The sequence below is a fragment of the Aulostomus chinensis genome, chromosome 2, assembly GCF_037954235.1.
Source record: "Aulostomus chinensis isolate RoL2024-O1b breed Wild chromosome 2, RoL_Achi_v1.0, whole genome shotgun sequence".
Lineage (NCBI taxonomy): Eukaryota > Metazoa > Chordata > Actinopteri > Syngnathiformes > Aulostomidae > Aulostomus > Aulostomus chinensis.
Genome location: NC_141321.1, coordinates 18037766 through 18065131, shown reverse-complemented (window position 1 = coordinate 18065131; position 27366 = coordinate 18037766). Strand labels below are relative to the sequence as shown.

General features: G+C 40.7%; 1 protein-coding gene across 1 annotated transcript; it reads left to right on the top strand.

The window, feature by feature from the left end:
• The first annotated feature begins 57 nt into the window (after nt 1–57).
• cdh16 (cadherin 16, KSP-cadherin) lies at nt 58–27366 on the top strand. Its single transcript, XM_086194424.1, has 18 exons — nt 58–133; nt 560–598; nt 692–790; nt 2861–2995; nt 3314–3443; nt 4734–4892; nt 5907–6103; nt 9750–9875; nt 10957–11107; nt 12046–12258; nt 13865–13941; nt 16815–17006; nt 21031–21272; nt 21366–21496; nt 21879–22118; nt 25286–25402; nt 26206–26322; nt 26904–27366. The coding sequence occupies exons 2-18, from the start codon at nt 566–568 to the stop codon at nt 27002–27004; spliced, it is 2460 nt and encodes an 819-aa protein (XP_086050550.1). The 5' UTR covers nt 58–133; nt 560–565; the 3' UTR covers nt 27005–27366.

The following is a 27366-nucleotide window of genomic DNA, read 5'->3' as shown; positions in this document are numbered from 1 at the left end:
AAGGTAGTTAAGCACGTTTTTCTGAAGGTGTTAACCATTAATCCCCCTGAAGGAGTACAAGAACACAATTTTTCCACACATTTTCAACTCGCCTCACACTTCTCTGAGGGAGCACACTCATCATTTGGAAACGGTAAGATTTCTTTTTAACAATGGTCTAATAAATTGTGTAACTGAGCTTATTTGCTGTCCTCATTGTCTTCATCACCTGCTGCTGAATAAGTTATATTTTAAGGGTAGTTAATGTAATGTGGAGGAGATGAGAGGAAAAGTCCACAGCTTGTGCTTTGCTTTTCTTAAAAGGACTTCTGAAGATCTTTGACAGACATTTCAGTTCCACTTGCAGAAGAGCTTCCCCTTCAAATCTGATGTTACTGGGCTCTCGTTTCGGGGTTCAGACGTTGCTTTCATAATTAAATACAGGCTGTCCAACATGACAAACTGTGAAATCTTGAGTGTGAAAGAATCGCGTGTTGGTGAATCAGTGACAAGACAGAAATCATGTTGATTGTTGGGTTGAAGCCATCTGGTTTTCAAGCGAATAAACCACCTTTTGCAGGGCATCATGGCCGAGAGAGGACTGATCGTGGCTGTCACAGTAAGACTTTGACTCATCTTCAGCACTGCACTTCTCTGTTGAACGGCAGCTGAGAAAATATGACTGAAATGAAGCGAAATTCTTGTTTCCCAGATGGTGATGGTGAACAAATTTGCACCCTGCTGCGGGGCAAATGTTAAAATAGGAGTTCCTGAAAACTACGATGGTATTTTCCCGTGGTATTTAGCCAAGGTAAGAGAGTTTCAAAAATTCACCAAGGAGAGGTTCCTCTCCTTCAAACAAGCACATGCAAACATCTCTATTCCTGATTTTTTTACGATGATGAACAGACAGCAGTTTTATGTGTTAAAATAATAGCAGTCGTATATTTTTATTCTCATTTCACATAGATGTGGGCTGACAGCAGAAAACCTGAAATGTTGTACAAGCAGCAGTGAGAACGCCTCAATCAGTAAAGCTCTGCATATTTGATTACATTTAAAGCAGCCAAGCAGTCCTCCTCATCAAAGCATTCAATTACATGATCATAGTTTCCTTTCCAGTCTTCTGAAGCTGCTGTTTGCCATCGAAAAGATCGACATTGTTCTACACGCTGATACTGAAGATTTGCACTCAGCATTCACAAGGCCGCTGCCCTCATCACTTGAGTAATTGGAATGTTCACAGTCCCTTTCAGGCGTCAGACTCAGCTCCTGCATTTATTCAGTCCAGCTGCGTGGAGGGCGAAGCTATTTTGTTCATGCATGTCACTCAAACAGCCACTGGATTGTGCCTCAGAACAAGAGATTAAAATAAACTGCATGACATCATTGCGCCACGTATGAAACAGGCTTCCTCTCTGTGTGACATATACGGGAGCGCCGTTGAAATAGGTTGGTAATGGCAAGAATGGGGGAGTTGGATAATAACTCCACTTTGCCTTATAAATGGAAAGGACATAATAATTGCACCAGAGTTGTCTGAAGGTAAAAGCTGTAAGTGCTGCTGACAGAGCTGCTCAATGCTCTCCTTCAACCTATTTAATGATTCACTTCGAAAACCTTACGAAGTACAAACGCACTGAAAATGAGAATCATCCTGCAGCCCGAGTGCAATTTTTTTTGTTTTTTTTTTTAGCTTTGAGACACCCAATTATTTTTAAATACTTTTTAAAACAAAAAAAGTAGAATGTTGGATAAAAGAAAATTGAACACGGAAGGTTTTATTATGCATTATTGATAACTGGAACACCACAATGTCCAGTTTATTGTGATGAACATGTTTAACAGAGCGGGTCTGAGACATGCACGCTGTGATGCAGAGGAGGTTTTTAAGTGTTACTTAGCAGCGCCATCAATTTATTTTTGACTCATCCTTTACGGCCATACTTTACCCAAATTTAGGTTCATAGTATTGGAGAACCAGAAGTGTCATAGTTTATTTGTTTTTTCACCTCAAATCAAAATGTGAGTGGATTACCGAGCATTAAACTGGATGAAGAAGTTCTGGATTATACTGGAGGATGCGATTGAGAGTTTATACATTTCTGCTTTTGTTTTGTTGCTGTAGCTGCTGTTAGCCATCGGTTGCTGTTAGCCTCATGCTAAGTATAAGTGACTGGCTCTTTCTGCATTCTGGAGTCAAAAGAAGTGATGCAGTAGGGAAAAAGTATCTTGGTAAACTCCAAACAACTATTTGTGAATACTTGCCAGGGTCCCATCCACCACACTCAGGACAAGGCTTGGAGGCATAACACCCATCAGAGATGATACGCTTGAGATGGTGTAGCCATGTAGAAAGAAGCGACAAAGATCGCTGGCTGAGAAAAGCCTGCAGTTTTGAAGTTGAGGGAAAAGCTGGCGAAGGCCAGCTGACACAAACATGGGCATCTGTTTTAAACAATGACCTCGAGACCCGAGGCATCAACAAGAACTTAGCAATCAACCGTGATTCGTGGAGAGTCGCCATCTCACAGGGAGTCTGACCCATCATGGACTTTTGACAATAAATTGATGATGATTTCAAAGTCAACATCAGAGAAGCATTGCTTTAAGGCAAGTGTCACAAGTGGGGATCAGCTTTTGCTACGTTTCATTTGAACTAAAAATATAACTTTTAACTGTGCGATCCACAAAATAGCAAAACATCCGTTTTCCTTGTGTGTGTGTCTTCCCTCCCCTCCACCTCAAGTATTAATCATGCCTTATCTACTGAACATATGTAAATCATAATTGCAAGATGTGGCTAAAAATACTACTGTTAAATGTGTTGTTTCTGCATGAGGCTTTTTAAAGGGAACCCTAACTGATACATGCTCCACAGCTACACAGCCTGCCAGGTAATTACAGTGACTTGGTGGTAACAGGAGATGATGAAGGTATATTTGGAATCGACGCTCAGTTTCTGTACGCCACAAAACCACTGGACCGAGAGAAGCAGCCCTCTTACTCTCTACAGGTATTCATCACGTCATGAGGTCTCCCTCTCCCTCTCTCTCTCTCTCTCTCTCTCTCTCTCTCTCTCTCTCTCTCGGTCTCTCTCTCTCTCTCTCACACACACACACACACACACACACATACATAAACACACACCTTTAGTCATTTCAGTGCACATAAAATGAACTTAAGTGATTACAAGAAGTATAAATTTCGATAATATCCTACTTTAATCATGCAAAGTTCTTGTTCATGCTGATGTGATGTGTGAATTCATCACTCAGTGGAGTCGGTAAGCCTCAAAGACGGTTGTATAAATCCTCATATGTCTGTGCTGCAGGTGTCCTTCAGGACATCAGTGCACCATCAGAGCTTCACCATTGAGGTGTGTGTCAATGACAAGAATGACAATGTGCCCACCTTCATTAAGGAGAGCATGAGAGGCAGCGTGCAGCTTGGCCTTCTCAAAGGTATGAGAGCCGTAAGTTCTGATGTTACACAACCTAATTATGTCATAGTTTTCAATCGTGCCACGTCAAACACAAAAATACAAAAAGTTCTCAGCTTCAAACAATGAACAGGATTGTTGATGTATCCTTGGAAACTGGAATTTCAAGTCAAACAAACGTATCTGAGTAGCAGAAAGATACCAAGAGACCATTTTACAAAAGATATAGGAAATACATGTGAAACATGTCAAATAATGTAGTAAAACCCGTGTTTTGTTTGGAGTTAAAGTCGAATTTAAAGTCGAACTTAATGAATTTTAAAATCTTTTTAGTGTTAAAAATTAGTGATTTATCTCCAGCTTTTGAGGCAGCGTTTCAAATTTTGTCTTCTTAGAAAGTTTCCAAGTGGTTTACGTCCTTAAGCTCATTTATAGGTTTAGTAAAGGAGAGTGAGATGTACAGTAGCGTTGTCTATCAGCATAGATACACTAGGATACACGGTTCATCTGAAGGAACACCATAGAGCATCCTGACATTTTATGGCGAAAGTCTTTTTGTGGCACATGACAGGGAGGGTGGAGTTTGATTTCCAGTTGTGAATAATTCTAGATGACACTTTTCAAGTATCTGTCTTAGAAATCCAGGTTCGTGAGGAGCATTGACAATATGCAGACAATCATCAAGTCAGCAGTGAAAGACACATTTCAGCAGATTAATTGTTATCACATCAAGAAATCAGGAGGATTTAAACCACTGGATCACCTTATCCAGGCTGTTCCAGTAATTTGAAGGGACAGAGAGATTACTTTTGCATGATGTTCCTTTATGATTTATTTCTAATGCTGGAAATGAGTCACAAATTCATTTATGTGAAGAGACCCTTAGTATTCAAATATTAAAACATCAAATTAGAGCTTTAACGCTCCTCAAAATGCTTCTAAACTATGTGTGGTTTAGTCTTGTCTAGAGGAGCAGCAGCTAATTTTAAGACAAATTCATTATTATGTCTGTAGAACTAACATATGTTCTTCTTATCTTGAACAGCTTCTGTCCTTTTAATTCTAAATCGCCCTCAAGTAAAAAAAAAAGCTTTAATGAGGGCTGACAGTATATTGCATCATGTTGTGTATGTGCAAATATATGATTTGCACATACACAACATGATGCAATATACTGTCAGCCCTCATTAAAGCTTTTGTAGTGATGCTTATTACTGTTTGAGTCCAAAAGGTCAAAGTGAATTCGTCGTAGGGAACGACGGCTGCGATACAGCTGGGAACCTTTTTGACACAGCATCACTGTGTTCCTCAGGTATCCCATTTATGCAGGTAGAGGCCCTGGATCGTGACGACCGCAACACTCCCCATGCTGAGCTCCGTTTCAGCCTGATGGAGCAGACACCCAGAATCCCCTCCAGTCAGATGTTCTCCATCGACTCCATCACTGGAGAAGTTTCGCTCACAGAGGAAGGTCAGTCCAAACTACTGTAATAAGTGAAGAAAGGACACGTGCTGTGTATCCCTGCTCATATAAAACATGGAGGGAAACATGGAAGAATTTCTATATTTCAGTTTTTTTCATCATAGCATATCAGTTGCATTATATAATTTATGAAATTGTGTTTTTAAAAAGCCTCAGTTGGCCATTATATTCTTTTCAGATTTCTTCATAAACTCTAAAATATTGATATTTTTAATAACAACCGAGAAAATCCAGTATTTTCTTTTTGTTTTTTATCATAATTCAGTGCACAGAAGAGCTTTAATAATTAGCCTGGAGGAGAAGCTGCAGCAAAATATGAACCCTTTTTGTAGTGATAAAATATAATGACATCAGTGACTCAAACAAAAAAGCCTACTGATAAATAAAAGCCCAAACAGATATTTCAGAGTCAACACAGCACACGTGTATGAGGCGGTAGATCGGCATTATATACATCAAAAGAACATATTACGGAAAAGTGTTTAAATTTTTGTTTTTTTTAAATGTTGATGATTATTTCTACAGGCTGACACACAAAAGCACACTTGCACATAAACACACACACACACACACACACACACACACACACACACACACACACACACACACACATTAATGCATTGAAGTCCTGTACGCTGGGCTGCGTCCGGAGCTTTGGTACTAGTCTTTGTTACTGCTTGGCAGGGGTTTGAAGCTGCTGCCAGCTGGTTTCCATACAATGACCTGGATTTTATCTTCAGGAGAGCTCTAAGTGATGCTCAGAATTTCTATAAGAGTGTTTTGCATGTATCTGTTAAGTTTCGGTAAGAAACTGAAAACATGTATTAAGTGATGTGAATTGTGATAGTATATATATGTATATGTGTGTGTGTGTGTGTATATATATATATATATATATATATATATATATATATATATATATATGTATATATATATGTTTAACTGCATGTGTTATCGGTGGTTCAGATCAGTGTGATATTGACTTGTGTTTGCATCACTAAGGAGCCTCTACTCTGGACCCAGAGATGTGCGGCCGCTATAAACTCTTGGCAATGGTGAAGGACATGGCTGGGAAGGCCAATGCTTTCTTCACCACTGGCATTGTTACTGTTGAGGTGACTGGGAACACTTGGGCATCACCTGATCCTGTACGGCTCCAGGAGAACCTCCCAGGCCCCTACCCCATCCCCATCTCCCAGGTCAGCCAGCGCTACATTTAAACCCCTTTAGTCATCTTATTCTGTCATAAAACGCACAAAGAATGCAGAGTAAGCTCTGACTTTATTGTTAATGCAGTTCCGGCGGTAATCTTGTATTTCTATGAAACAAACAGTCAATAACCTGGACGGAATAAAGTGGCATCACGTTGCCAGTTGCTGTTTTTAGGGCCCCTTGGGATTTGGTAAGTGACCAAATACTGAATTATTGATGCTGTTCAAATGCCATGGATCCTGTCAGGCCACATCCTGACTGAGTCACTTTCATGGTCATAATCACTCACTTGCCCGCCCACTGCCACTCAGAGGCACAAAAAGCTTAATGGCTAAACTTAACCAAAGGTAGACCTTGAATACTTTGTCATTTTCATGAAGGTGTTGTGATCCTGGCAGACAGAGCAGCAGGATGACCGTCTCAGGACGTGTAACTGCCGACGTAGACTGGGTTTACCTTGTTTAGGAAACAAAGGCCAGACCTATACATCATTCTTATCGAGCTGAAATAAGCTATCAATTCATTGATCATACAATTTTCAAAAGGTGAATAATCCACAACTAACCAAGTCCATACTTTCAACTGAAAAGTGCCCAAAAAAATCTCTCGTTCAAGTTTCGCCATTGTCCATTGCTGTTTGGCAGAACTGCACATGACATCAAGGTTTTGTTCGTCATCTCCTGATATTTTCTTGAACAAAGTAATAATCATTTTTTTCAAAATTAACAACGCATCCATTGTTGAAATTAATAAACCCAGGGAGGCTACAACACAATAAATTTTATGGACAGAGTGTTACATTTACAAGATGTATTTGCCTCCTTCAAAAAGAGCTACAGTTTGCTAGTTATGTTTGTGGACAAACAAGTTTTACCTCATTATACAATATCAATCAACACATTGGTCAAATCTCTCTTTCATTTCCATGTAAGAAAGTCATTTAGAATTTAAATAATGTCATCTTTGTACAATAATTTTGCTTCAGGGTCTTAAAACTGTGTCTTGTGCCATAACAGCGACGTGTCTATAAATATCTCAAGAACAGTTGTTCACTGCTCACAAAACTTAATAATGTAATGGACTCTTCACTCAGTAGCAAATGAAACAGGTAGGTTAGTGAGGACATTTCTGAGGTTGCATTGTGCCTGTTCTGAGGGTTGCTGTGTCCGGTAGGTACATCACAAAACCTCCCCTCCTCCTGTTTTCTCCCACCTCCCACACACTCGCCCTCAGCCTCTTATCTCTCCTGTTGTAACAGTCCCATCCACCCACTGAACATGTGTGGATTCACGAGTGTAGGCACATTTGATTTTTCCTTTTTGTCCAAAGGCCGGTTGAATCTACAATAAGTCAGTTTTTTCTGATGAATCCCATTGATGACTTACGCAGATTTAGGATCGTGATGACTGTACAATTCCCACCCATCATTGGAGGAAACAGTATTTGAGTTTCTGTGTCTACCTGTTTAGAATTTAACTAAAAATAATAGTGAGAGACACAATTGTTCCATCACTGAGAAGTCCACTAAAATCCATGCAGTTACAGCATCCCAGTTGTTCACAGTGTCTAAATAGTGAAACTGGATTATGTCAACATGGATTTTTTTTTCTAGGAGGGAAGCCTCATTTCGCCCACATCGACTAATTCCACCGTGGTGCTATGAAGGTGGAGGGACTAACCACAGCTATGACACATAAAGTACAAAGATAGTCATGTTCAGAATACTCGCTCTGTGGATCTGGCATCCCTAACTGTCTCCAAATTAACAGAGCAGCCATGTTCACATTCACTCACCTGCAACAAATGACTTTCACTTGGGTTTATCCAGTCCAGAGGATAATATGGCAGAAGCCGAAATCAATCTGCAGCTGTTGGTTTCTAGTGTTTCCCATCATCCTTTGCTGTGTCAAAGTCAACCGCAGAAGTTTGCAGCAATTTGACTGATTCTGCAAATCAATCAAAACAACCTCGGTGATCTGATATTCAGTTATCAGTATCCTTTCAGGGGGGCTTGGGAAGGTAATTTCAAGCCAGCTGTTTTTTTAGTTCTGATTGCCAAAGCTTGATTATGTAATACAATCAGTGGAACCACTTGAACTCAGTAATCTATTAAGACTTTGGAGTGGAAGATTGGCCTAAGTGTCCGTGAAGTAAAAGCTTTTAACTGTATCACATCATCTCATTCAGATAAAATCAGATTATTTGTTGCAGAATTGGTTGGTGCCCCAGTTGACCTTTGTCATGACTTCATATGCAGTAGTGGAAATGGAAGCTGTATCAACGCTGCACTTCAGCTAACCCTGGAGGGGATGTCATGTCCGTGGGAATGCTATTAAAGCTGCTTTAAACAATATTTTATGTTTATGGTTTAAGGTAAAACCACAACACGGCTCTTATGTGGGTCCATATCTGTAGGGTAACAGGCAGCTGCTGTATTGATTGCAGCTTGTTTCTGCTGCCCCCGGTGGCCAAAAATTAATACACATTTAATTATTTAAACCTTAATTAAAGGCAATTCAATTTGTTGATCCCTGGTAAAGTCACATAATTTTGAAGCTGACTCAGTCTCCTCCCGTGTATTAAGCAAAATCTTCTCAAGTCCAAATGTTATAGGGTTGCAACTAATGATTATATTTATTAGTATGTGCAATTTTTTCTGCATGTTCATTGAAAATATCAGTAAGAGTAATTTTACCCAGAGCTCAAGGTGACATGCTCTTATTACGTATGAGGTAAATATGTGATGAAGGAAATCACGGTTCCTCATATCTGGGAAGCTTAAAACCACTTTATCTCACTAATTAATTTCCTGGTGTTTGACTGATTATTTGTTTGAGTTTACTGAGTTGTGACACAGGGAATTATGCAAAAATATATCCTAGTGTATTGGTAATTATCAGAGGTGGATGGCTTCGCTAATTAATTTGCTGATTATATGTTCCATGCAGGATATCACACTGTTCTCTGTTAAACGTTTCTGCAGCTTGAACACAAACTATCAGCAGGAGACAGACGACGGTCGGCAAACACTGACAGAAGCAAAACAGATGACTTCATCGGTGATGGATGTATATTGAACTTTATATAGAACAGTCAGGATTTATTAATTCACTCTTTAAACAGAGCTCTTTAATGTTCTGAGCTCCAGAAAGGCACTATAACAACGGGAAGCAGCCAACTGTGTGAAGTGGCTTTATGTATACAAACGCTCAGCGTTTGGCCAGCCATCTCCAAAACAAGGGAGGAGTGTGTGACAGTAAGTTGAGAAAATGCACATGCCGTGGTCGTGCATCAGCTGTGCAGGGACTGGGCTCCTTTCCTTGTTGGGTGCTGTTGGATGGCTACTAGGACCCTTTCAGCCCCACTGCACAGAGCTGTAAAACAGAGTGGAAAATCCCCTTCAGCCTGCAGTTAGTTTTGGCTCAGCTCTCTGTTCCACATCATCATCAGTGCATTCGGTTGGCTCCTCATCATGTAAACAAATGATAGCTAAGCTTTGTATACTGTATGTACGTGCAACTTCTTTGGGCTTGTGCTCCTATTTCATTTACATCAAGAACGCTTTAATTAATTTAAGTCAGATGAAAGATTTTACTCATTACATGTTCTATTTGCCTGTTTATGTATTTGTAGGTGAAATGGAGTGGGAGTCAGGCAGAGTACAGTCTGGAGGGGGAGTTTCCAGAGATGCTCTTCACCATCAGCAGAGAGGGAGTCATTTATCTCAACGCCCCTCTGGACAGAGAGACACAAGACCAGGTCTGAAATCCTGCAAGCTAAACATCTCCAGCACCTCGTTATAAATGTTGGAGTTTATAATTACTGCTTAAAATGTATGAACGTTAAAGGTGGAGAAAGTTTCTGAGTCTGACCCCTGCTGAGTTTGTTTCTCATGGAAATAAAGGAGCAGAGCCCCGTCAGCATCTACAGCCTCTTGCTCAATTATATGCCTCCTCCTTAAAGTAATGTTAACTCATCCAGATAACTATGGCACATATCATTACAACAAAGGCAAAGAAAACTGTATTTTTATCGTAATTTTAACAAGGTACTGTGATTCAGGGAATAACCTTTAATCTGCATAGTTGTGGTCCTTGAACATGCCCCTTTTTATGCAACAATTTTTACTTTTTGGAGAAAAATGATTGCAGCAAGGATTGTAAAGTCAAATGCATCGCTTCAAAGTGTGTTCTCCATGGAGACAGGCAGTTATTTGTGGTTGGATTACAAATTAAACTTCACGTGTGCTTTTTACTCTTGAGTTCTGTACACAACTTAAGCTCCTGAGAGCCTCGAATGGCTCACTGAGCAGAACATTCTGGCACAAATGCTCAAGTGACCAAAGAACAACACAGCGACGAAGCTACATGAGTGGATGTAATTAGCATTCATGCTCTTAATACATTGCTCCGTCTACCTCCTCTAGTGACCGTTTAACAGAGGTACTCTGTTTGGCAAGTTAACACCATACAGAAGAGTGATGGGTGTCCTTATTTTAGAACGTTTCTTCTGGAAGTGCAAGTAAGCTCAGTAAAAGTAAGAGGAAACGGTGGAAGAGATATTATCCATTTTTTGGATGTGCTGAAGTGCCTCTAAATGCCAAACATGTCTGACTCCTCTATCAATCAGTCTGCATCCCTCACCTGTCAGAGGTACAGAATAACAGATGAGCAGATGTCAAACCAGGTTGTTTCTCACTGTCACCTGTCAGTCCGTTGTTGTCACTGGGTTCTATCCCAACAGGGTACCAGACTGTTATAAGTGTCATGAATTCATGTGTCTATGGTCCAACGTGACCAACTGTCTGGGGGGGCTGTCTCCTCTCTTCGTGCCCTCTCAGTTCCAGATCAGCATTGTGGTGGAGCGTCCTGATGGCAGAGAGATCGCCAAACCAGTGGAGTTGAGGGTGATGGTGGGTGACGCCAATGATAACAGACCCACCTTCCCTCAGGCCCAGTACCATACTGTGGTCAAAGAATTGGCTGCTCGAGGTAATTGGCCATTAGCAGTGAACATACAGGAAGCACTTGTAAGATATGCACAGATTTGTCTTATAGTTCTGCAACTTCAAAATGTGTTGTTTTTGGAAAATACATTTGAGACATACATTTTCCCTATCAATGAACACCACTCTTATGATTTTTATAGAGTAAATGCAATAGTTCGAAGCAAAAAGCTAATGTTACGCTATAAATGGATTTCAACATCACCACACCTAGCTTTGTGCTTCCATGCAGCCACTTCAAAAGTCAAGAGTGAGGTAAATACTAATGAATTCTACGGTACCGAACATGTGAACCACAGAGATTATTTCAGCCACCTAGCTGACAACCCATCGACTTTGGGACGAGTGAGCAACAATCCTAACTTATTCACACGTTTAATGACTCATTCCTAGGCATTCCAAATCAAACAGAACATTGTATGAAGTTAAAATGTGTCAATAGAGTCATTGCCTCTTTGTGAAAATGCATCTGTGAATGAATTTCTACTTCTATAACGAAGGATCGCTTGTCACGGAAGGCGATATTATTTTACAGCAAGAAAAATTAGGAAACACGTCACAGTGATGAATTTGCCGAAAGTGCAAGGCTGGGATTTTTGCCAGAGCACAAAGGAAAACAGTGTCACTCCAACAAGAGCTCATAAAAAGCACATTGGAACATAACAAATATAAAAGTGTTTTTGTTGGTGCTTTTAAACCTTTTCCAGTGTCTGGACAGTGTGTTTATCTAAATGGAATCAGTGAGTGAAGATTAAATGCTATTGTTACATCCTCCCCCTCAGTCGTCCATTCGCTGTGCTATGTGACTGCAGACAGAATATAAGTGTGACTCCTTTTACAGGAACTGAAAGATGAGTTAGAAAGTAACTCCTACGTTTACAGACACATACATTTACTGGATTTAATGAGTGTTTCTTTCTCCAGGGACAGAGATCCTGACAGTGCAGGCAGCTGATAATGACGATCCCAAGACGGACAACGTGCGGATCTTCTACCGTTTAGTCGGCCAAATCCCAGAGAGTCCTCGTGCTCTGTTCAGAGTGGACCGTGACTCGGGGGTCATCTCTGTCCAAGCCGACAGTATGGAGGGCACAGCGCCACAGTACACACTCACCATCACTGCCGAGGATGCCAAAGGTGACTTTGGATCAGTGCAATTAGACATCCTTCCTCAAGTGTGATTTTTCCTCTCCCAACCCCACTAACGTCACACAAGAAGGTCATTTTCATTTGCTCTCATTCCATTACCTTCTGTTGTTGCTGAAATAGAACATTTTTTAGATGAAATGTTCTCTTTGATGCAGCTTCAGCTTCAGTTACATAGCAACAGTAGGCGAATGGTAGCCTCAGCCTGGCTACATTGCTAGCTTTCAAGTCAGGATATTTTAAATCCATTTAATGACTATAAAGTCACTAGATTTTTCCTTTTAAAAATACAACATATTAAAGACTAAGTAAAAAACATCAAGCACGCTCATTTTGAGTGGTTGTTATTTTTATTATTAGGCACAGATACTAGAAAAGACAGAATAAAGTGTGGAATAAAGTAAAACTAGAGAGAAAATGCTTCAGTCATACCACATCTTACATCCACCTATTTATTTCTTGCCAGGAACCAGAAGTCAATTCCACCGGCTCCTCTGAGTTGAGTGATTGACCTTTGACAGGGTTTGAATCAATGGGCAGGACTAGTGCCATTGAACACCTGTTGACATTGGTTCATCAAATCCATTCCACCTGGTCTGTGGAAATCTGTTTGAGTAACAAAACTGAGTGTAATGGGTGAATGAGGCTTGCAGCATTTCTCATTTTTCCTAAACTATATCTACAGATGAGAGCTTGATAGGATCACTATTGGGCCTGGCACAGCACAGAGGAGAGAAATGTATGTATTACTCAGTGGTGTAGCACAGTTGTCACTGTCTCCGATGCAAATATTTTCTTGTGCCTTGCGTGCTCTCCTGGCAGTCTCGCAGAGCAGATGGCAGCTGGGCTGATGCAGCTTCAGCTTCAGCTACATAGCGATGACAGGCGAGTGTTAGCCTCCTCTTTCTACATTGCTGGGTTTCGAGTAAAAAATCGAAATTCATGAGTTAACCATTAATCTCATTTCTTTATTTCTCTTTTGAGCACCTATTTCTTGTTTGGGCTAACAAGATATGCTGCTTACGTATTGTCAGTTACCTAAAATGTGAAAAATACAATCACCTACGTTCACTAGACAGATTGGGAATTTCCAGTCGGTCTTCTAAATTCTGAGAGGATATGAACCAAATTAATAAAGATTAATAAGGGGTTAAAATAAGCAATGTGTTTTGAGGCTCAGATTTTTGCGACATTTAAATAAGTGTAAATTTAAATAAGTGTAATAACTCTGTGACTCAGAAACTAATGGTTTTATGTGATGCGTGCTTCCTGCACAGTCGGTAACTATGCAATTGGTGTAATTATAAACTGGCAATTAAGCAGCAAATTTTAGTCTTGATGCTAAATAAAACCATCAACAGCCATTAAAGGCAAAAGTTTATTAACATTGTAACCTCGAACATCAATAGTTGGCAAACAGGGGAGGCACAGGAGGTACGCTAGCCTCGGGGCTCCCAGTTAATGTCATCTGTGTTAGTCATGAATCAGGAAGCAATGGAGGCAAGATGAGGTACTTGCTGTTCCTTCACCATATTTTATTTGTTGCGATGAACTGACCCTGACTCACTAACAGATGCTGTGATGATGTTGCTGGCAGGTCTGAACAGCTCCTGCACTGTGGTTGTGACTGTGCAAGATGAGAACAACAACTCACCAGTCTTCTCCCAGCACGAGGTATGAGAGCACATGTCCAGACGCACACGTTTACTGCGCTGGTCTGAAGGCAGGCCAAAGATCCGAGGCCATCATAGCTGTCTGTTTGACTCCAAGCTGGGAATCTCTCTGCAGGTCACTGTTCTAATTTTCCTGGCAGGGAACTGGATCCAGCATCCCCTCTAATCTCAGGCTCATAATGATGACACCAAGTTTTAATTCAGTTCTTTGTATTCTAAGTAGACATTGTTGTTCCTAGAGTTTAATCAGGTAAAGCTTCCCTTGGAGAGAACTTTCCACTCGTGTATTTATAGATCAATCTCCATCATCGCGGTAGAGTTGCACTAACATGATGTAAGACTTTTGTGTCAGCTGGTTCAGCATACTCGCGTCAATCTTCACAGACAAATTGCTATACTATTTTTAGAATCAAACATGGACTGATTCATGTTTAAGGAACATGACAACTTTTAGGTAAATACATCTCCCCAGAGCCCGACAACGTGATACATACCTCTCTCTCCTCTGTTAGACCCACAGAGACCAGCTGACCAGCAGTTAGCTTAGCACAATGAATGGTAGAGGATGGGCAGGTTAGTGTAGCCAGATTTCTGTGGAAGAAAAGAGGACTACTTCTGGAAAAACCAAGATCTTGAATTTTATCTATTTGATGACTTTTTCAATGGTATGCTAATATTTCCCATTCACCACCATTGCTTAAGCTAATTCGAGGCCAGCCGGTCTTTGTGAGTCTAAGCTCCCTAATGTTTGCACAAACATTTCTCAAGATATGCAGCCTCATTTTTCCAGATCGTCATTATTATCAATAATATCAAAAGTGTTCCGGTTGTGGGACTACTGTTTTTATGTTATTTATGGCAGGGCTGCCTTGTAAAAATACCTTTAATATCTCAGGGGTATTAAATTGCAAAGGAAAGTTTAAATATAAAAAAAACAATCTTGTTTCCTTTGAATGCTACATCAATCTGATGCCAAGTATTGAGCAAATCTAACAACTACTACATTTTTCCATTACTTCCCTTTTTTTTTTTTTTTTTTAAGTGTTCCAGATAAAAAAGTATCATTAAGATTAGTCCCAGGCCCAGCATGGAACAGGACAGTGGTTTCCCTCATGTTGTTGTAGCTGCTGGTATTAAAAACATCCACTAAAGATAGGCAGTGACAGAATATTCCCTCACTTCCACCCACATTTGCCATGTAACGGGAGAGAGAAAAGTCATGAGGACGGTAAGAGCCATCATGCTGTGATAATTGGGAATCAATCTCGAGCTGTTCTCTCTGCCAGGCTACAGTGACGATGACAGACTGCGCCAACATTATGAGCTACAAAGGAATGTGATTTAGAGAGGGAAGCAAAGGTACTGCCTTGATGTTTAACAGCAGTAACTGGCTAGCAACTGTTAGCATCAATGTCCAGACCACTAATAGAAATGTATTCTCTGCATATTTATAGACAGGCTTTTTCACAAACACAGATGTTGTTGAATGTTCCCAAAACATTTTGGACACTTGCTCAGATAACTGTCACTGCACACACACACACACACACACACACACGCACACGCACGCACACACACACACACACACACACACACACACACACACTCAAACCCAGAGGTGGAAAATGCTCTTGAGCAGGTCACGCCTCAGTAGTGCTGGCAGTTTTTTCCATGGCTGTGTGAAGGCAGCACTATGGGGGGGGAGTGGGAGGTGAGTGGTGACAGGACTGGGTTCAGCGACCCTGCAGATGGGGCAGTCAGATCAGAGGCTCGGCTGCTTCACTAGAGGACATCAGTGAGTGGCAGATTGAAAGGCTGTCTAAACACACAGTGGTGTGTGAACAAAGGTTAGCTGACGCCAGGAGGGCACCGTAGTAGTCACATACACATCAGCAATAAACACAAGTTCCATTTGCAAATACAAAGCATCAATAACGTCAGCCAGGCTGGCAAAGCTCAAAGTGGCAAGTAGGTGACAGGAATATTTAATATGATTCAATATTCACTGACGCAATTAATGCAGAGTCAGTTGGGAATAAAACGTTCATTATGCAGTGTAACAACGCTGCCTATATAACAAAGCTTCAATAATCTTTGTAGTTTTCTTAAAAATCAAGGATGCTATAGCAAGCACACCGAAAATGAAAAGAGATGATTTATAATGGAGATGAGCAGAAGCAGTCAGCTGTATACAAGTATTAATAGATGAACATGCTAGTTTTTCTCCATTCTTTTGTTTTTTTTTTCTGGACCAGTAAAGTACCAGAAAGAATTTCCCATTGGATTCTGCTCTCTCAAAATGAACCAGTGAAACTATATTTTATCCCAAAATTAAAGCACAACATATTGGCCATTGTAAATCCTCAGTGTGAACGGAGAGTCCTCCTGCAGACCTCCTCCTGATGATTTCAAACGTAGCAACGTTTAAAAGCGATAATCACATCTGATTTGAGCACATTTGTTTGTCCACGATGGCTGCTTGCATGCAGTCGTAGCTCCCAGTAAAGATGGTGTGGGTTTGCAGGTTGCCTATTAACAACCAGTGTGGCACAGTGATGACTGCACACATTAACAACAAGTATTAACAGACCATGACTCAACATTTTGGAAGAGCTTTTAATATCCAGGAATACACACTATAGACACACTGACCCTTGACCCAACAGGTGTCATTTTTCTTTAATTTCCTTGTCCTGTCACTGGGGCTTGACGTGAGCTGACGATTCAAACAGTTTGTAAAGTTGGTTGAAAAGATTGTTAAATATATGTGTACAATATAAGATTTCATTATAATGCACAGCCACACAGAATCACACTTAAGACAAGTATCTGTCTGACCAGCTAATGGTTTTTGCTGTGGTTACACATCATCAGTATGGACCCTTCCACGTCCCAGAGGATGCTCCGGTGGGCACCACGGTAACAGCGGTGCTAGCAAGGGATGCTGATGTTCGAGGAGGGGACAGCTGGCAGGTGAATTACCGTCTCGAGTCTGGAAACGAGGAAGATGTCTTCATATTAGTGACGGACAGACAGAACAACGAGGTGTCACTCGTCCTCTCAAAGGTAACCCACACCAACCATCCTTCATCGTCTGCTCAATCGATACGCTTGCATTTTATTGATGACCTTCCTTGCTCATCATCATCATCATCGTCGTCATCATCACCCGCATGAATTTAAAAACTCTAGAGATTGTGTTAATGAACTTGTTTATGGCATAACAGGATATGAACATTTCCCCTCTCAGGGGCACCTAAAGTAAAATCCAGGACATTTCTCAGAACAATGGCATATGTCTGCCCTCTGAGTTGGTGTCCCACGAGAGCACAGCTGTGTCAAGGACAGACTCAAGTTTACGTTTTTAATATCACAATATCAACATGTGTGACACAGACAGAGAGGTTGGGAGGTGATATTACGTCAATATTTCAGTCCTACAAGCCTCAAATTAAAAAGAGTCCAGATGACAATGGAATATTTTAGCCCAATAATCTCTCTTGTCCCTGGGGCGCTTCACCCTCCGCCTGGCTCCTGTAATCCAGCTGGGTGTTTAAGGATGCGTGGGAACTTGTGTGTGTCTGTGTGTGTGTGTGTGTGTGTCTGTGTGCACGTGTGTTATTATGTTCTGTTCTCTGTAAGTGGGACAGGCAGGAGACAGTCTATTATTTTCGACCCCCTGTGGGAGTCGACAAATGTGATTAAAGCGTGTTCTGCTCTTCTACCAAAAAAGAGGTACAGTAGATCTCTGCAAACTAAAAATGGATCTTCTTACGTTATTTCAGTTTAACACACAGATGTGTTTGTTTTTTGTTGATGTTTTTTTATACCTATGCATCACGGAGAAGGAACTCTGCAGTTTCATATCTTACTTTTATTTACTTTGCTTTCTTGAATACAAATGAAAGCTTCAGTCACCCGTACAGCTCCAGTGGATTAAAGTGCACTTGAACAAATCCTTTAATTCACCACATCACACCGTGAGGTCAGCACCAGAAAGCAGACTCATTGCATTGTCAGAAATTACACAGTGCTCACAGACTAAGTGAATAATTAGATTGTATGTGCAGACATTCAGGACAGTTAACAACACAGGCTGAAGGCTGCCAATTGAGGTAAATGTATAATGAACCAGTAGAAGTGAGGGGAATCAAATCAGGGTGGAAGAACAATTGACATTACATCATATTCAAAATCATTTTGCTAAAAACAGTTAAAAGTTTGTAAGAGGTCAGGAAATGATGTTACTTCTACAATTTACCAATACTTAAGGTAATTATTAAAGTGATGTTCAATGTATTAATCAATCATGTTTATATATTAGTAACTAAATGTGTGAATCATCTCGCTTAAGTGCACATGAAAAATAAGTCATGACATTAGTCCAGGGTGGTCACTGTCGCCTCACAGTAAGACGGTTCCAGGTTCGAGTCCCGGCTCCAGCACAGGATCTTTCTGTGTGAGTCTGCATGTTCTCCCTGTTCCTGTGTGGGTTCTCTCTGGTACTCCAGCTTCCTCCCACAGTCCAAAGACATCAAGAGGGGACGAGGCTGATTGATACTCTAAATTGACTGTAGGTGTGACTGTGAGTGTGAATGTTTGTCTGTCTCTATGTGTTGGTCCTGTGATGGACTGATGACCTGTCCAGGGTGAACCCCGCCTCTCACCTGAAGGCTGCTGGGATAGGCTCCAGCCCCCGCAACCCTTAACAGGACAAGCAGAAGAAAATGGATGGATGAATTGGTGCAGAAATGAGCTACAAAGAGATATGAAGTGCTTTATTTGAATTTGTACAAATGGTTGTAAACTCCAACAAAAGCAGTGAGTGAAAAGAAAAACAAGCAATCATAATTGAAGAGAAACAGAAATGCAAGAAGGCTACAAACAAAACGGTGTCTTGAGTTTATTTTGGATTAAACAAGCAGCAAATAGGTTTCGCATTCTCTCTCTCTCTCTCATGGCATCATCTTGTTTCATGGCATCATCTTGTTATTTTTATGTAAATAATAACCTTATTCTTCAGTATTTGACAGCTGATGGTTTGGTTGTTTCATAATTTCAACTGAATTTAAAATGCAATTTAGAGGTAATCACATTCTTTCTGTGTCTGGGCCCCAATCTGTTCTCCGAGGAGACCGGAATATTTGGCAAGAATTTGCTACAATTCCAGAATGAGCCACCCAATGTTGCCACGAGGAATGAATCGGTTGATTTAGGATTGAAACATTTTAAAGATTTAACAGGTGATAGAAAGTCCAACTGAAGTCAAAATATGAGTGTAATGTGCAAAGGAGTTTCCACATTTAGCTTTTAAAATGCTCAGACCTTTAGATCAAGTCTTTATTAAAGCAGAGATGGCTGACATCACACTGCTCAGGCTGAGTGTCTCTGTTGCTAGGGAGAAGAAACATAGATGCTGCAGGGTACATGAGTGTTAACTGGAAGTGACGCATCGCACTCGTCACTGGATCAGCATATCAGATCAAGTGTTTGGACCAAGTGGACACAAGAGACAGTTATACATATAAATATATATATTTATATATATTGGGCTATATTACCATACATATCTTTCTCTAGCTGTAATTTTGGCCTGCTTTTATCCATGAAACATCAACAAATTCAACAAAAAATCCACTCTAAATGACAGTAATTTACAGTAAACGATCTTTAAAATGTATCAGCATAAATGCGCCAAAGGCAAAATTTCATTTTCTACAGATAAAAAAGCCTTGACCAAATCTTTGCAATTTTAAGATGATGTCAAGATACTAGGCAGCATCCTGTTTTTTGTGTGGAGGTTTAATCCTCATGAAACTCGACATGTGACCAAGTGTCCTGCATATATAAGACATACAGTATAATACACACACAAATGTGTGTGTGTGTGTGTGTGTGTGTGTGTGTGTGTGTGTGTGTGTGTGTGTGTGTGTGTGTGTGTGTGTGTGTGTGTAGGCAGCACAGTAGTGCAGTGGCCTCACAACAAGAAGGATCCAGGTTCCAGTCCCGGCTCCAGCACAGGATCTTTCTGTGTGAGTCTGCATGTTCTCCCTGTTCCTGTGTGGGTTCTCTCTGGTACTCCAGCTTCCTCCCACAGTCCAAAGACATCAAGAGAGGATGAGGCTGATTGATACTCTAAATTGACCGTAGGTGTGACTGTGAGTGTGAATGGTTGTCTGTCTCTATGTGTTGGTCCTGTGATGGACTGGTGACCTGTCCAGGGTGAACCCCGCCTCTCACCTGAAGGCTGCTGGGATAGGCTCCAGCCCCCCCGCGACCTTTAATAGGAATAAGCGGAAGACAATGGATATATATATATATATATATATATATATATATATATATATATATATATATATATATATATATATATATATATATATATATATATATATATATACATATACACACATAACATTGGGTGGCTCATTCTGGAAATGTGGCAAAATCTTGCCAAATATTCCGGTCCCCTTGGAGAACAGATTGGGGCCCAGACACAGAAAGAATGTAATTACCTCAAAATTGCATTTTAAATTCAGTTGAAATTATGAAACAACCAAACCTTCGGTTGGCAAATACTAAAGAATACGGTTATTATTTACATAAAAATAACAAGATGATGCCATGAAACAGGAAACTATAAATCACCCAGAGGGTTCTTACCTCTGCCATGGAAAACTTCCAGCATGCATCCTGATAAAAGCTGCAGACAGCGATGAGTGGGCCCGAGCATGTCGCAGTTTGTGGCTTTTCCATAGAGCAAGAGGGAGGTAAACCTAATGTTTGAAACATCACGAAAGAGCAGACTCGTGCTGCAATCCGGATTCAAATACTGCTTCCTATATTCACTTGGTGGCATTGGAGAACCCACACTTATATGTATAATTCTACTGAACGTCCGGAACTTTAAACCAGCACTCCAAATAGGTAGGACTGTGACAGGAATTTATCAGTGCAGATAACATAAACAAGTCTAATGGAAAACCATTAGGAGTTGGTGTTTTAATACAGTGACTGCTACATGTGATTCCTGTCATTTGGCAGTGTACATTTTGTAATGCTCTGTATTTGTGTATTTATGTTTGAGCAGGTTCTTGACTTTGAGAGGGACAGTGAGTACATCCTCGTGCTCAGCGCTCAGAATCCAGTGGCTCTGGTTCGAGGTCGCTATGGTCCTGCATCCACAGCAACAGTGTCCATCTATGTGGACAATGTAAACGAAGGTCCAATTCTCTCTCAAAGCCATTACGAGGTGACTGTACGAGAGGGTGAAGAACCGGGCAGGGTTATTGCCACCATTCGAGGTTATGACCCTGAATCTCACCCAATCAGGTAAAGTGAGACATGGATGAAAGCTCTAGGAATAACAAACAAATTCAAGTGTGATCAATCAGGTGTCTTTATTTTTTTTCCCCTTCTTTGCAGATATTCTCTTCAAGGGGACACTAAGAAGTACTTTTCTATTGGGAAATACTCTGGTGAACTGAAGACTGTGCAGGCCCTGGACAGAGAGGAGAACAGCACATACACCATGAAGGTCATTGCAATGGATGGACGTAAGACGACTTACACCATTATTCAGCACCACACAACGTTCAAAGGAGGCGCTGCATGGAAAAGCACATATGTTTTATTTACTAGTGAACTGAGCTGATCTCTGCATTTGACGTTTTCCCAGTGAAGTTTTCTCTACCTCATATTTTTAACGTCTTTGCACATTTTAATCACATGCTTGTTACAAACACAAGTGCCAGCACAAAAAATTATGTGAGCATAAAGATGTAAAAATGGAGCATAGTACGTAAGAGTTTAATAGCTGAACTGTTGAACTAAGTAGTTTACCGTTCAGTATTTATAATTTTGAGTATCTGGTCATTAAATCCGAAGGGAGTTGCAGAAATTAAAATGTATATCTTGATGTATAATTGTTTGACTTAGGAAACTCCTCCTTAACTGCTTCCACCCTGGTTACGGTCCAAATCCTGGACGTGAACGACAACAGTCCGGTGCTGGTTGGTGACTACTCCTGGAAGTACCTGTGCACACCTCGTTGGGAAGACCAGGCACTGGTGCTGGCTTCACGGGACAGTGATGGGCCGCAGCATGGAGGAAGACTCAACTTCTCCCTGCGCAGTGATGTCACAGTCCGACGCAACTGGAAGCTAACACCCATCAATGGTGAGGTGCTTTTATACAAGGAGGACAGTCAAGGCACAGTGTACGGAATCAGACCTGTGATCCAGCAGGACAATCAATAATCAGTCTATCAATCAGTCAGTCAATCTATAAAATAACCATATCAACATCAAAATTCATGCAAAAATTAAACAGTTAACAGCCCAAAATAAATCTTTGCCAATCCAGACCACAATCCACCCCATCCCTGAGAAATAAAAATACGTCACCTAGAAAATTTTCATCTACTTATGGCCAAAATGTTTGGAGATATTGACCATTATGTTGATCATATCATTGCATCAGAGGGCATCCTTGAGCAGAAATTCCCTCAAAGGGCTGCACGGTGGTGCAGTGGTCAGCACTGTTGCCTCACAGCAAGAAGATTCCGGGGTTCGAGTCCCAGCTCGGCCACGGGATCTTTCTGTGTGGAGTCTGCATGTTCTCCCTGTTCCTGTGTGGGTTCTCTCTGGTACTCTGGCTTCTTCCACCGTCATCAAGTGGGGACGAGGCTGGATGGATGGAAATTCCCTCATGGTGTTCCGCAAAGATTGTTTTTGTCAGGTGATTGTTAGCTTTATCTTTGACCTTTGACCCCTCAAATAATTTCAGGTCATCCTTGTGTCCCACAGGATGTTTGTAGCTTATTTATGTTAATGAAAATGAGACATAAGTACGATAGGACAACCTGAAAACATAACGCCTCCCACTCTTGTTTACGTAATGACAGATGTAACTTTTTATTTTTTTAAAAGAAGATAACGTCAAACAAGAAGGCTGAGCGACATAAATTTTTAATTTAAAAAAAGAAAAGTCTAGTTGGACACGACATGCAGCAAGATTTGGCTCTTGTCTGCAGTGTTTGCAGTCAAGGAAACAGTAATCTTGCCTTGAATAGTGCAAATTACCCAGTTCTATTTTTTCCTGTTCAATCAAGCGAGGAAGTATTCAGTAATTACACTTTCATCTGCTGTTACAAAATGCTACTGATTGACCGATTTGATGCAAACTCTGTCTCGCTGTGACGTCTGTTGTGAAGTCATTCACAGCTCAACCACTTCCCTCTCAGGTACTTTCTGCCTCCCTCGCTACCGCCTCTGTTCCTGTTGCCATTGATTGAGCTCAGCTGTAATTATATCTTCTGTGTAATTTCTTTGGCGTCACCACCAGCTGATGGAGGCTAAAAGAGGAATCTCCCAGAATGCTTTGCTCCTGGTTACATCCATTAACACTTAGACTAAAAATGTTTAACATTTCATTGAAAAAAATTGAGCGTGTGTGTGTATGTGCGCATGTTTGTGTGTGTGTGTGTGCACTATGGCCATTAACCTCCAGTGTTTCAGTGGCTGTCAAACATACATGTTCAAATCATTGAGAGGTAAATGAGGCAGCAGTCTTTGATGTCACAGTCAGGAGTAGGGCTGCAGCATGCACTCATCTCACAATACCATATGATATTCGGCTCACAATACAATTTGATACACTTGCATCCATTTATGAAAGATTTTAGTGGGACAAAGTGATTTGATTTTGAGGTGGGCTCACAGGTTGGTGGTATTTCCAGAGTACTTAACGTTTGTGTGACACAGTTCACAAACCGCCATACTTCTGTCTAAATATTCTTTTTTGTTTTTGAACCCAAAATGCTCCTGGGCATCTGTGTTTAAGCATGCAAGCGCTGGATTTATACTCACCGTCAATGTTCCCTCTAAACTGCACGCTTGCGCAATCGCGCAATCGACACTCTGGGGAAAGAAACTATCGATATATTTCGCAGAGTTGATAGAATTCTTAGCCCTAGTCAGGAGGAGTGATCCGTGCATTCTGGGTGTAACACATTTCAACTAATGGACCAGTAGCATTGTAAAGCTCACAAAATAACTCCATTAAGATGTCAGACCATGAATGAGAGCATGCAGATAGAAGATATAAAGGTAAACAGCCTCTGCAAAAGTGCTGCAAGGCTCTTGTTTCTCTTACTGGCAAATGGAACATCAAGAGGACAGATGGTAAGGTGCAAGCGTAAGACCCTCAGATAAGGGTTCAAACAGCTTGATAAAGGGCCTCTCTCTACACAGCAGGGCTCGCGTCACACAGCCAGGAGTTTTTTTGACTGGCTTCATCAGGCTTTGTGTATTGTGTAATGGAAAAGTGCCACTGGTATTTATAATATTTGCATGAATGTAGTCATTTAGAGTACGTTCATAATATATTTTTTCCTATGGTATAAATATATGAGATGTTACATAGCATTTTGATCCTTGTAAGGTTTTTTTTAGGAGTGTTTTAAGGATTTTTGAATTCTGCACAAATTATAATTCGGTACAGAAAATGAAGCATCTGGGTAGATGTGCATCCATCCATCCATCCCGTTCTTTTTAACGCAATGTCTCAGGAACATCTCAGGCAACTTCTTCATATTTGGCCCAAAATCCCATGCGACTTAAGGATGAGCTTAAAAGATTTTGATGGTCAAAGGTCAGCATTTCACAAGAGCGCAATACCTCTGGAACACTTTGTGAAATTTCTTCAAATTCAGCACAGATGTCCACTTGAGCTGAACCATTTGATGAAATTCAATCTGAATCACAATATGACCTCCTGACGTGTTCAGGTCAGCATTATTTGTTTGAGGCTAGTTGCTGTAAAATTACCATTTTAGATCAGATATTGTGGTGATGCAGTGATGTCCTGCCTCTACATCGCATTGTGCAGACTAAACAAAGTTTGACACTGAATGTGTTTTTCAATGAAAATGACAGTACAGATGTCAAAATTAACAGTACTTGTACATTTGCAATGCATATTGCAATATTAGAATAATTGTGCTTAGATATCTCATTCAAAATTGTGCAGTTAAAATATCCACTTGGTCTCAAGAATGAACCGAAGATATTCTGGTCAAAGGTCAGGGTCACCGTGACAGGGACGCATCACAGAGGCATGAACCACAGTGCAGTATTTCTACTTTGTTGATCATAAGAAACCCTGCATGCGTTTGTGTGGATGTCCATTAATGTTTAAGGGGGAGTAAATGTTAATTTCATCAAGGTAAACATCACTTATTACCCCGCCAAGCCTAACTAGAGAGGTTGTTTTTTTTCATGAAACATGCTCAGGGACATTGAATTTTTGTGTTCTTTTTTCTGTACTGACACAAATTCCTTCAGATACTCACACCAACCTGTCCCTCAACATCCCCTACCTGGCCCCTGAGGTCTACACTGTTCCCTTCACCATTTCTGACAGCAGCTCTCCTCCCAGAAGCACCTTCATAAACTTGCCAGGTAATGCCAACACTCCTGCTGCTGAGCTCTGTGTGTGTGTGTGTGTGTGTGTGTGTGTGTGGGGGGGGGGGGGGGGAGTAGCGTGCAGGAACAATCAATACAGATCAAATCCTGTGTGCCAGCTTGTCCTAGCTCTGATCTTTTTCTTATTAATAATGCCTCACAAATGGTTTCTGCCAGCTGGTGACGGTGCAGCTCTCTTACGAGTGTGCTCTGTCCAGTGTACCCCGCTGACACCAACAATGCAACACTCTGGCCATGATGAGCTTCTGGAAAAATAGAAAAGAAAAATGGGCGTAAAGACTGCTGTTCACTGCAAATATAAAGGGACATGAAGAAACTTCCAGCATACTTCGTATCATGTGATGCATATGTGTGTGTTTTGTTTGTTCTCTGTTGATATTGCACAGTTAAAGCTTTGTGCATCATATTTTCAAATAAATGATACTGTAAAGCTGGGACAGTGCAGATGACTATTTCCTGTTAGCTCTCTGCTAATTTGAATGAGGATGAATAATTTAATTGTGCATCTCTGTTCAAATGTTAGAATCCAAAAGGAACAAACTGGAAGAGTGACACTTGTGTGGGTGGTGTGAAGCTCCACACAAACTATCCGCCATTGCTACATCTGAAACAGTAAAGATGGAATAGTGTTCCACGCTATAGATTTGATATGAAGTATCGTTAGAAGCAGAGCTATATTTACAGTGTTTCTATTTAAATAGTCTTTAAACATCAATCCAGCATCATGAGGTATTTTCTCTTGTGCTGTCTTGTTTTTCCTGTCCCCCCCCTCCTGTTAGTGACAGTGTGTCCTTGCAACGTCAGAGGGAACTGCAAAATGGCTGCCAAACAGCTGCAGGGCATGCCAACTATCCAGTCTGCAGTGGGCATTCTGCTGGGCACATTTGCTGTCATAGGTGAGTATTCAGAAATAGTAGAGCTGGACTCGATACCACCACCAGCTGTGTGATATGTGTAACGAGATCCTGCTTATTCATTTAAGCATGAAAGGGAAACTTCACCCCAAAAAGCGATCACTTACTCTCCCTCAGATGTCTTGAATTCATGAAGAATATTTTTCTCCCCTCTGAATGACCTCCTAGTGAACTAAATTCTAGAAGCTAAAGGAGAAGGTAGACATGTCACAGAGTGTAGTATCAGAAAGGTGTCGGTCAGTTAGTTTTAGCTGAAATCAAAGTATTCGTGGAGTATTGAGCCTACAAGCGGTTACAGAGGACTTGGTTTAAACCAGATGATGCTGTTGAGAGTTTGTCAACGGACATTTTTCTGTTGTTAATCTTTGGTCTTAGTTTCCAGCAGAGAGTGTGTTCATTTTCTGAATTCTTGATTTCCCAACAGGTCATAAAGGGGATAAAAATCTTCACAAATTCAAGACATTTAAAGGTTAAATATTTGATATTTGATAAGCAAATGATAATTTTTTTTGAAATCATTTTATAATTGTGGCCTCGTTATATATCTTTCCCTTTTATTCCAGGGACCATCCTGATAGTTGTGTTTGTGAGACTGTCCTACCAGAATCCCAAACAGCGGGGCAAAACCAGCCAGGAGAGAGTTCCACTGAAAATGTCCGTTTAACATCTCTCTGTCCTCCTCACAAACGGAAAAATGGATGAAAAAAATTAGTTTTTACATCACAGCTTTGATCCATACACTCCTGAGAGGAAAAACCTTTTATTTTAGATAAGTCAAGGTGTCAAATGCATGTAAAGAACTTAGGATGTATACATATTTAAAGTTTGTCATTTGCTAGTGTTGTAGAGTAGTTGAATAGTTTTAGTCTTCTTGCCTCTTTCCATACCTGAAATCGGCTCGATGAGCATGTTTAGTTATTTTATTTACTTGTCGTGGTAGCTGAACAATGATCGTTGTGACCATAAACCAGAAGAAGCTGACTCAGTCAATGCTGATCTTGGTTTTAAAATACCTAATTAAACACA